This window comes from Channa argus, chromosome 24 (genome assembly GCF_033026475.1).
Source record: "Channa argus isolate prfri chromosome 24, Channa argus male v1.0, whole genome shotgun sequence".
In the NCBI taxonomy this organism is placed as follows: Eukaryota; Metazoa; Chordata; class Actinopteri; order Anabantiformes; family Channidae; genus Channa; species Channa argus.
Window position 1 is genome coordinate 7,710,567 of NC_090220.1, and position 11,372 is coordinate 7,721,938.

At 37.2% G+C, this 11,372-nt stretch overlaps 1 protein-coding gene across 2 annotated transcripts; it reads right to left on the minus strand.

Moving 5' to 3' along the window:
* Positions 1-347: 347 nt before the first annotated feature.
* kptn (kaptin (actin binding protein)) lies at positions 348-8,677 on the minus strand. Of its 2 annotated transcripts, none has more exons than XM_067494714.1 (12): positions 8,205-8,677; positions 8,003-8,085; positions 7,839-7,923; positions 7,707-7,761; positions 6,292-6,370; positions 4,696-4,769; positions 3,753-3,859; positions 2,745-2,840; positions 2,598-2,661; positions 2,356-2,491; positions 1,304-1,474; positions 348-704 (listed from the first exon to the last, which is right to left on the minus strand). In XM_067494714.1, exons 1-12 carry the CDS (start codon positions 8,404-8,406, stop codon positions 540-542), a joined length of 1,317 nt encoding a protein of 438 aa, XP_067350815.1. In that variant the 5' UTR covers positions 8,407-8,677; the 3' UTR covers positions 348-539. The 2 variants fall into 2 exon arrangements, with proteins under 2 accessions (XP_067350815.1, XP_067350814.1); XM_067494713.1 differs by having other exon boundaries at positions 2,736-2,840.
* Positions 8,678-11,372: the final 2,695 nt, after the last annotated feature.

The window sequence follows — 11,372 nt, forward strand, 5'->3', positions numbered from 1 at the left end:
TGGTTATTCTCTTTGGTTGGATAAACATTTGAAGTCATTACCTTTGGCATTGTGACATGCATTAAGCACTATCTCCTGACAAATTTATAGAGCAGACAAATAATCACTGACCACATTAATTGATAATCATAAATAACTCCCAATCCCTTATCCCTTTAAAATTGACAAAAGCTGTCACCCTGTTCATTTGTTTCCATGTGATTTTGGAAAATTCTAGTAACTGATGTCACTATCCTAAACATCACAGACACGTGAGTCAAAAACAAATTAACATCCTGAAATTAATGATTGAAATCCAATTAATGACACAAAGGAAGAACAGAAGAGATACACGCCCAACACAAACCGATTGTGTACACAACCATGTGTCGTTTAATACCTGCAATCACTGTACACTACTTACACTACAGCACATACATCATGTCATTGAATTCTTCTGGAACACTGACCCCTGAGGAGAAATTGCACCTTTAAATAAGGCAGACACCTTAATGTGGACCACTGGGACTGAAACACACAAACGAAATGCACACTTTTGTTTAATGTGGTGGTGCCTGAGCTGCACACTCTTCTTTCTTAAATGGAGTATCTTTCTTCTCAGTGTGTAGCGGTTTGGCTGACTCCAGCTCTGAACCAGCTGTCACTGCCGACATCCTGTGGGCGAGCCGCTCCAGAACTACATTAGCAGTGCTGGTCAGACTGTGCTGAAAAGAGTACAATAGTGCAACATAAAATGAGATGTAAAGTATGTAGGACAGATTTGGGGAATGAGTGATATATAAATACAAGCTCTGAGCAATGGGTTTGACATGGTACAGCAGTGGTCTTCCGAGCAACTTTTGGCTGCATGACAGCAACAACGCTGAATGACCAAGAGTGATGTTACAAGTCAATTAACACAAAGGCTAAACGTGATTTAAATGGAGAAAATACTAGGAAAATGACATAATTGTATCTGGTCATTATATCCTGACTAAAAATTCATACTGGATCCCCTCCAGCTTTAGCTTTCAAGATAAATAGTATTTAATGAGAAGAGAAAAGGCAAGTTAAACTGTCTTTAACATTCTTCTGCAATTTCTGCTGGTGCCCAGTAGAGTCTTAATACTTAGTTTTAGCTCATCTCTGCAGCACAAGTCAAACCCCTTCTCAGTTCTAAACTAAACTTTGAGTTTAACTGGAGAAGCAGGTGAACTAGCTGTTAATGCAGGCCAACGGCAGTGAGACATTCACCCTGAGAAAAGCTACACTGTAGCCTCTGTTAGCATCACGGATCTCAGTAACACACATCTCTGTAGTATACCTGTAAGATGTGCAGCCCCTTTAGTGTGAGGACAGCCAGTTCTCTCAGCCCATCTCCGGTCAGGTCCAAGTAGATGATGGACAACAAAGGACTCTTAAAGCTCCGCCTCCACTGCAGTTGAAACTGGCCCTCTGATCCACTGAGCCCATGGAATTTGTAACACAAAAGTTCCTGCAGATAAGTGCAGCAGAAAAACAATGAGACTTCTCTGTCATGGGTAAACAAAAAAACATGTCCAATTATTTCATCTGGACTGCTACCATTCAAGGTACTACTACTTGTCTTGTCAACAAAGACCTTGGCATGTGGCCAAGTGTGTGTGTGTGTTTAACCCATTGACACTGCAGTGTGTGGACAACCTGCTCTACCACAGCCAAAAGTTCTTTTTTCTTACCATCAACTTTTTCTCTTTTTTTTCCCCCTTACAACTTATCCAATGAGTTCAGGGTCACAGCGGATCATTTTGTCCGCATGTTTACACCAAATGCCCCACCTGATGCAACCCTCCCTGGGCTTGTGACCAGCACCGAGCGGCTGGGAATGGGCTGTTGGGGATTCAGTGTGTCTTGCCCAGAGACACTTCGACATGTGGTCGGGAAGAGCGGGGTGCCACTATACCAACTGAGCCACCCCCCAAAACCCCATAAAAAACCTAAACCCACCATTAACATAACAATAAAAGTATTACGTGTGTATCTTAAGCTGTCCTATAGGGTTTTACTGTTGTCTAAAAAATTATTAAAATCACAGTGAGTCATATTGTTATAGTGCACAACATTTGTAGTGTAGTGCGATTTGCCTCAATCCCACATACTGTTCTGCTGTTACTGTTAAGTATAATAACAATTTAGTATAATCCACGGCAGCAAATACTCGTCTTCAATTCCTATTTGACACTTCTTAAACGCAACAATAATGCAGTGTTTCAGATTACTGAGCTTTTTACAATACCTTGAGATTTAATGACATTAAAAATATAAAATATATCACCAGCTTTTTACTGTAAAGTAGTATTAATAAAGTCAGTGGCAAAGGTAAAGAGATGCTCAAACCTGTCCATATGTTCCTAACAACACCTCCTTCTGCCCGTCAAAATCAAGGTCGATGACTAGAGCACAAAGCACAGCGTCCCACTGGTCACTCTCTGACAGGGACATGGGGTGAGACAAACCACACTCCTGGACATCTCTTAAAAAACAAACAAACAAACAAAAAACCTTAAAGACAACAGAGAATTCATCCGAGTAAAACTACACAAAAGAAAGTTATTATATAAGCTTTTTTTTTTTCTGACCTGTAGACAACGGCCATCTCAATAGTACTGGTTACCAGAAGGTTGTAGCCTTCCACTTCCGGACCTGAAAACGTGAAGTGACAATGTAGAGGTACACAGCAGACTCTGAAAGAGTAAAAAAAAGAACCAGTAACATACTTTTCTCACCAGTGGGCTGGTTAGGCTCAGTTTGGCATCTCAGAGGAAACAGCAGCACTGTAGAGATTGGACTGTCGAACTGGAACCTCCAGCTCTGCAAAACCTCTGATATAAACAAACACAAAGAAACAGTCCTACAGTATATTTATTACTACGCCTTTTTGTTTCATGTACTGTAATACAAAACCCAAGATGGAAAAACAGCATGAATAAAATAAGAGATACAATTCTTAAAGCTCCCTTCAGAGAAGCTTTTAGGACTAGATATTAAACTCAATCTTAACATTACCAAGATAATTAGATCCCTATATTTGGTTCCCACTCTGTACATGGCATCAAGGCATTGACGTTTGAGTGCAATCTTAGCAAAGTAAATGCAGTCAAATGATGAAAAATTACCTTAACCATAATATACTATACACCTCAGATAGACTCATTGTTTGATGTTAGATTTTATTAGAAGATCTAGAGGAGTTTCGACTGAGACACACACAAAATTATAAGAAATAAGGAGAGGGGCTGATATTTGTTCATAGCAAAGTTGCTGTCAGAAATTATTAAAATTACAACTAGGAGGCTAAAGTTTAGTTTTCTTATATTTATACTTAGCTCTTTCTGACCACAGGCCCTTACAGAACTTGTGGGTCAAAGGTGGCCAGTTCTGGTTTGCCTTTGGTGTGAGAGGAGTACTCCTCACACACATATGCACACACAGATGAGAAGAGGACGCTGAGTCTACATACACCAGTTGTTTATTATGCGTGTGACAAAATTCACAACTAATATAGACAATGGGAGAGATGTACTAAAGAAAATATTCAAGTTGTAACAGGGGCTCAAAAGATTTCTTTATCATCCTTTTTTTGTGTTTGAATCCAGTGACATCACATATTTCCCAGCATACATTAGCTCCGTAAACTTATAACTCTTCAGAGAACTAATCAGCCAGAATAAGTGAAAACACCAGTCTGAACATGGTTGGCTGAGAACCAGTTTTCTCTGTTTGGTTCCACTCACCTGGTTTGGCCTGGTTTACCAGAGCCAGTCCAACACAACCGTTCTGGCAGCCAAATGCTGAGAGCCGCCGCCCGCCAGCTATGCACAACATATCCAACCATAGCACACTGTGTGAAGGAAGAGGAACACATCATGGAAGGTTAGGAATGAATTACTTGCTACAAACCACCAGTGTACTGCCGCCACCATGACCTAATCTACGTTTCTTTTTTAGTTTTATCGAAAAGTACTTGATTTAACAAGATCCTTTACAGACTCCAACCATTAGATACATTATTTTTATTAAGAATCTTTTTGTTAAAACATCATGTCATTTTATCTGACACAAAATGTTTGTTGTTTTACCTTAATTTAATCTTAATTTTATTTTAAAAGTGGATCTGACATCAAACTGGGCAACAACTCAGTGCCAGTGCGTACAGTGTTGGCTGCCTGACCACAGATGTAATCTCCCACCCTTCCCGCCACTGACTGCACAGGCAATTCTCACAAAGCCTGATGACTTGACACTACAAAAAATAAACGGAGGCATATTTAATGGTTTAGAAATGAAATTATTAAGATTTGTTTCGAAGGTAGATTAGCAGCTTTTAACTCCCTCAGGGTTTTTTTTTTTTTATATTATATGAACCCTGCAGAAAAAAAATGTCACTCTTAATGCTGATGATTTCCCAGTTCCACTGTCTTTTCTTGAATTTTCTCTCATTGCCTAAAATAAAGTTGAATTATTTCTCTTTTTTGTGTGACCCTTACATGCAAGTTTTGATATTTTGTTTTTGAATGATATTGTTGCAGCTTGAAATAAGATAGTGGGTTTCATTTCATAATAAAGTAAAGTTGATTATTCAATGTCGATCATCTCAGTCATGTCATTCACCCAATCCCTCACCACAAACAACCAGCCAGAAAAACAACAAAGAGAGCTGAAGTCAGACAGACTAACTTGCTGGGCAGCTGGTTTAGTTCAGGGAAGAGCTTCTCCACTGGCTGCTCTTCAAACTGGTGTAGGGAGGCATTCTGTTGGAAACAGGAGAGTCTGGCTGAATGATGCTCTAAAGTTCAGATTTATAAATAAAGCTCTTTATTATTCCTCTTGATTGGCTAAAAAGCCTTGTACTGGAGCTTCTGTGGCTTTCATCCCTTTTAAATCTATACATTTTCAAATTGAAACAGCGTATTTTGTTGTGTAACTTGTTATCAGCTGTTTCCAAGGTCATGGCAGAACTTTAGAGCTCAACTTTCAATTCAACATCAAGGAATGATGAAAATCAGTGTTTCCATGACAACTGGGCAACCTCCATCTACTAGAGGGAAAGGTCCTGTGAGCAAAAGCACCTGAATTAAATAAACTTCTTTTCACAAATGAATCCCGTGTTTTGTTTTATGAGCCTTGAATAAAAGTATTTACACACATAAAGTGGGAATAGAGAAGAATCACCTTCTTTTAAGTTTAAGTAACCTTTTATTTTTTTATAACATTAAATCATGGTCTATTTGGAAGGTAAATTCCAAAGTCACACGGTTAGTAAACTGGAGATCACCAGAGAACACTGGTGACGTTTACAGGTACATTTCCAATTCATTAAATATCAGTTAAACTCATCACTAAGAAATGAAAGGAATATGGCACATGCAGAGATCTACCAAGATCGGCTTGTCCTTTCAAGGGTCATCACAGCGGAACTAGAGCTGAATGACACTGGAAAATTATTTGTAATTTTTTTAGAGCAATATTGCAATAAATCTAGAAAATTAACATACCTAGCATTTCACAGAATATCACATAAATTACCGTTTCCTAGAAAACTTAATGAACTGTTTTTAACCCAGTTACCTTTTATACAGTTGGTGTATAACAACTGGAGATACTAACCAACAACAAAATGTAAACCTGTCATCAAAGTTCTGACTAGTGTGGCCTCCTCTCATGCTGACAGTAATATTCTGCAGTGTTTTGATCCAACTTAGTTTGAAGTGATGCTCTTACTTCATGTTCTTACTCAAATACCTGCCTCAATTGACCGACCCAAGCAGTGTTTGAACCCATCCCAACCTGATGCTCTATACCCACTTAGCCACCAGGCCTGTGCCATAAATTTTTTTGCGAGTCCAGTGTGGGTGTATTAATACTACAATCCTTTAAACACATTCATTTTACTCAGATGCTCTCCATTAACTAAAATGTAGGTGAGGTACTTTAAACAGGGGGTGAATATTTATGTCATCACTTATTTTTAGTTATATTTTTTGTTTAAGTTCAATAACACAGAGATCTGTTTCCATTGAAAAAAGTTGGTTTGGTCCATTAAAAAAGTTGGTTTTAAATATTTCTGTAAAACAAATGCCAAATTAAATTGACAATGATACAATGTTATAAAAAATATATGAGGGGTAAAAACTTCTAAGGGGGGTGATTCTTTTTTATAACCACTGTATTTATTTGCATATGGTGAAATAGACTGAAAAGAAAGAGGAAAGGAATAAATCAACATTTCTAAGTTTCAATAAAAATCCAGTCTGTCAATTCCACCAGTCTGACCTCCTTGTACAAGTGGATTCTTTGGTCATGGCCACTGAGCAGAAACACCGTCTCACTGCCTCCATCTTCATACTGCACTCTGACACAGAGAACAGCAAGAAATTCAGAGCTGCATATTACATGACATAAGACCAGTGAGATCAAAAGGTGTGATGCAGAGTAAAATCGAAATAATAAGAAAAAGCAAAGATTTAGAAATGATTTAAACATGTTTTTTTAATATGATAAAATAATAAATGTTGAAACTGAGAGATTTGATGTAGTTTTTAATAAAAATCTGCTGACTTTGGATTTGATGGCAACAACGTTTTCCAAAAAGTTGGGACATGAGCATGCGTATAACTGTGTAGCATCACCTCTTCCTTTAACAATACTCTCTGTGTGTATGGAAACTGAGGACATCGATTGCTTTAGTCCTGAAATCGAAATTTTTGTCTTATTCTCAGTTCAGGGGCTGGTTTGTGTTATTTTTCCCTTCATTGCACATTAAATGTTTTCCACAGCTGACAGGTCAAGATTGCAGGCAGGACAGTTTAGCACCTGAAAACTTTCTACAATGCCATGTTGTTGTAACACATGCAGAATGTTATTTGGCATCCGTGGTGTAAAGTAATTAAGTACATTAACTTAAGTACTGCACTTAAGTAGAATTTTGATGTATTTCTGGTACTTTATATCCTGATTCATTACATTTCAAAGACAAATATTGTGCTTTTACTCCACTATACTGTATTTCTTTCAGAACTATATAGTTACTTGTTACATTTAAGATTTAGTTTAATGCAAAATATTGATCTTCACTGTAAAATTCACAAGCTATCAAGCAGTAAGCTATATGTAAATGATTCACAATGTCATTATTAGATTCAAAAGTTACAATCATCAAATAACCAACTCCATCATTACCAGATATAACAATAAAGTGATAACACATTAATGCATTAGTAATAATGAACCAATAATATTATATACATTGAAATTAACTTTTGTGAAATGAGCTTGATGTGCAGCTTAGCTTCGCTATATGCACTAATGCATTCTTGTGCCACAGTTGCGGACTTTGAACTGAGTACTGATAACAAGTCGGATGGTACAGCTCCTCTTTAATATGGATTGCACAGCATCCATGTTTTCCAAAAAGAAGTTCAAATTGTGACTCATCAGACCACAGGACAGTCTCACACTTCACCTCAGTCCATTTTAATATGGTTTACGGCCTTGTTCCACGTAAGACTTCTCCAGATTCTCTAATTATATATAAATATATTACGAACCCTATCTTTGCAATTATGCACGGAGAACCACAGTTTAACACAGTTGTTAAACTTTTAGGCCACAATCTTTTACAGAGTGGTGAACCTAATGTTTTTGGAAGAGCAAATTGCTATATTAAATATATTGTGACATTTACTTACTCTGTGTGGTACAGCTGGAAAGGTGTAAACTGCAGCTCCAGATTTAGACAACTTTCTGTTTAAAGAGACACACTAACATGAGCATGCCAAAAATCTATTAAAGAGAGCACCATACACATGCGTTCTACTCACGTGCAATAGACTCCAGGTTGAACTCTGAGCCAGGTTCATAATCACAGTAGATATTGAGAAACGGAGTGGCTTTGTCGCCAGAATCCTGCAGGAGATCAATGTTCCTGTGATTGTAGAAAATACTGCATTCACATGATATGATTCCAAGGTTTTGATATACATACCTTTATAAAGGTGATGCCCACCACCAGGCCTCTGTTGGGAGGAGACTTGTTGAAGGCATCAATTGATACAATCTCTGCATCAACTAGACAAAGAAGACGGTAATAACAACCAACATACGGTATATGGAATAATATGGGGACATTTTAGGTCAATTTCTCCTCATTGCACTGCCAGTAAACGTCCATGCCTTCAGATGACTACCTGGTATGTAGGTGAACTGAACTTCCTTGGCCACAGGTCTGATTTTCTGCTGCAGCTCCTGGTATCGGAAGCACACCACCTTTCCTTTGAGAGTGGCCGCTAAAAGCTCCTGCTCCCCGGCCTGACACAGCCCGTAAATGTTACTCTGCGAGGGGAAGCGGCTGAAGCTGTCCTCTACGAAGGGATACAGCTCTCGGTGCATCCTGCAGGATAAAACTGAACGTGCTAGTTAATGTTATATAAGTGTTTACAATTTTACAAAAGTCAAGACTATATGCCGTCCATAGTTGTTCAGTGATTGTTTCGAAACATTTAGAAAACAGGTTATGGGGCATTCATTTCAGAATACTACTAATCGTCATGACAAACGCTTTGTTTCTTCTGAGGAAAGGCTCATTTATAATAATTTCACTTTGGAAGGCACACATCTCCTGACTCCGGTATTTCTCCAGCTGCTTAGTAGGACCAAAACATCCGGGACCGGAAATAAGTGGAGATGCGTTCATGTTCTCGGATATATTTATTTCCGTACCTTTAAACGATCCATTGAGACGAAAAATAAGTCTCCTACTTAGAAAAATAAGAACACATTAAAAAAACTTATCTCATGTTTAATTCTATCAGATACTGTTCGTTTTCCTGTAATTTGTTTTGGGTTTACACTACATGATGGTCAAAACTAATATATCTTTGTTTTTGTTTTTTGTTTTTTGCTAAAAAATGCGACACGCTAAATAGTTTTAAGCGGAGTACCTATCGACGGTGCAAATAAAAAGAACAAATAACAGTGTTTTTACTAAATTTCTTGGTAATAAATTATTTTGGACTTCTGACAGCGACATCAGCAGGAAACCACCCGATGTTTGCAAAGGCAACACGCGGTTTGTCTACTTCATGTTTTAATTTGTTAACAGACTCGACGCCTCATATATACATTGCTGCCATCTAGCGGTACCACCGCATGTTGCCAGCTACATATTTCAGTCATTGCTTTATCTCTGTTCACGTATTCTCTTCTTTAATGGGTTTATTCTTGCACATTGCTGCTTCTCTAGCTTTTTCGAAAGAGACACCATTATATTTTAACCCCAGTGGTGGAAAAACAACTAGTTTTATGATCGTAGCATGATGGTTAGATAGGTAATTTAACAAAATTACAATACTGTAATATATTAATATGCATAAAACATAGCTTCTTTTATACGTGTTAGATTCATAAAAAAGGACAATACCACAGAAAAATTTGAAGCCTATGTACATAAATATATAGAGTAATTAGAAAAAAATATGGGCTGTCAATTCAGCAACATGAATATGTGACAAACCAGTCACATTAAGACATTGATCCACTAGATGTCAGTAAAAACTCACTCTCCAAGTTAAACAGACTGTATGAGGACTTGTAGTTTGCAGCAGCCTGCTTTAAAGGAATTTCATTAATAAAAAGCACATTTACATGCCAGTGAAGAGATATGATCCAGTCCAAATTCTTCAGGAGAGCTACATTACAGGTTGCTCTGTGCTATAATCTGAAAAACATGACATTTTTAATAAGAGTAAAATCCTCCCATTTTGTAAGCTCAAGTAGCAGACGGCACATCTGTAGTACAGTTTTGCTTTACTTTCTTTCATGTTCTTTTAGATCATCTCTCGAGTAAATGAAGCAGCAAATTAGTGTCACTGAAGATTTTGGGAGAAAACTGAAGTACCAGGCAGACTTTCGACAAACTTGGGCTGAGCATCATCTTGGCTGAGGTGAAACTGATCGAATGCCCATTTAACCAGAAAGCACTCACCAAATCAAAGGAAATTATTAAGAATTTACTAAAAGAATAAGATTTTTTTTAATATACAGGACTGGCAGTTACTATGAGAAAACATGTGCATAATTTGACACTGAGGTCCACTCAAAGTAAAGAAGCAGCAAACCTACATTCATTCCATCCCAACATCCCTGTAGCAGAATTAGCTATTAGAGATACCAAATAAACCATTAGGACCAGTGTTGTCATTCGATGTTACAGATAATTGTCTGATGAGAGGATGTGATCTGCATCCACAGAAGATGAAAAACAAAAATATCAGAGCTGTTGTTAAAGGAACTAGACACCAAATGTATTTTTGTATTAAAGAGAAAAGTGGGAAAGAAGGAGATAACGACTCTGGTACAAATCAAATGCTTGATGCTGCTTGTATTTTGTGATAAAAAGTTAGTAAAACATTCTTGAACATGGCATTAGACATTTATGGACATCTACAGGTGAATAACTGGTGGTCAGCACTTGAGCTGAGATTTCTCAGACACTGATCTCATCTATGAATATTAGATCAAATCTTTTTACTTTTTTATGGTACATGCTTGATGCTGCTCAGCAAACGCTCAGCTATTTCACTCCCAATATTCAAAAAACTGCTGAAAACAGAACTCTTCTGCATCTTCCTATGCACTTAAATCTATTTTTTATTTTTTTTTAAAGTCCTTTCTTTCCTTTCTTGCACTTGCATCTCGTGAAATGTAAATACTTTTCTGACAGGACTTTGCTTTGATGCTTTTCTGCTTGAGTTACATTTTTGCTGCCTTGTACCTCACGTGTAAGTTGCGTTTGGATAAAAGCATCTGCTAAATGGAAAAAAAAATGGTACATGACTTATGGGATGGTTTTCCTATAGGGGTCACTCAGCGTCTTAAACCCTTTCATGCTCAATGCATGTTATTAAGCACAGTCTAAAAAAGATTGGTTAAGGTCAGAAAAGATAAAATTTGTACAACTGAATTAGATCCCTTTGTTACTGTGAAAATGTATATTTTTATGTTTATTTTCCGTGAGGAACAATAAGTGGTTCTGAAGTAGCTCACCATTGCTCTACATAAATGGGGGGTCATATTTAAATGTGAGGCAGTTGTTTTGAGGAAATGGAAAATTTTTCTTAATTTTTGCAGTGTTGAAAGAAGTACTCTAATCACTTACTTTAGTTTAAGTAATAATCTCAAAAAACAAATACAAGAAAAAGTCCAAAGAGTAGCATTCAAAGAGTAGAAAAGAAAAATTACCTTGAAAGTTTAAAACAAATGTTGAAGAATGGTGATTTCACACCAATGAATATGTTATTATTACCTTTGATAATTATTAAAACATTATTGTGTTCATCACTTTAATGTTGCCACAT

Coding starts and splice junctions, on each gene's coding strand:
- kptn (XM_067494713.1), bottom strand. CDS start 8,406: ATGCACCGAGAGCTGTATCCCTTCGTAGAGGACAGCTTCAGCCGCTTC. Junction 8,086..8,204: donor TCAGTTCACCTACATACCAG/GTAGTCATCTGA, acceptor TTCTTTGTCTAG/TTGATGCAGAGATTGTATCA. Junction 2,841..3,752: donor GGTAAACCAGGCCAAACCAG/GTGAGTGGAACC, acceptor TGTTTATATCAG/AGGTTTTGCAGAGCTGGAGG.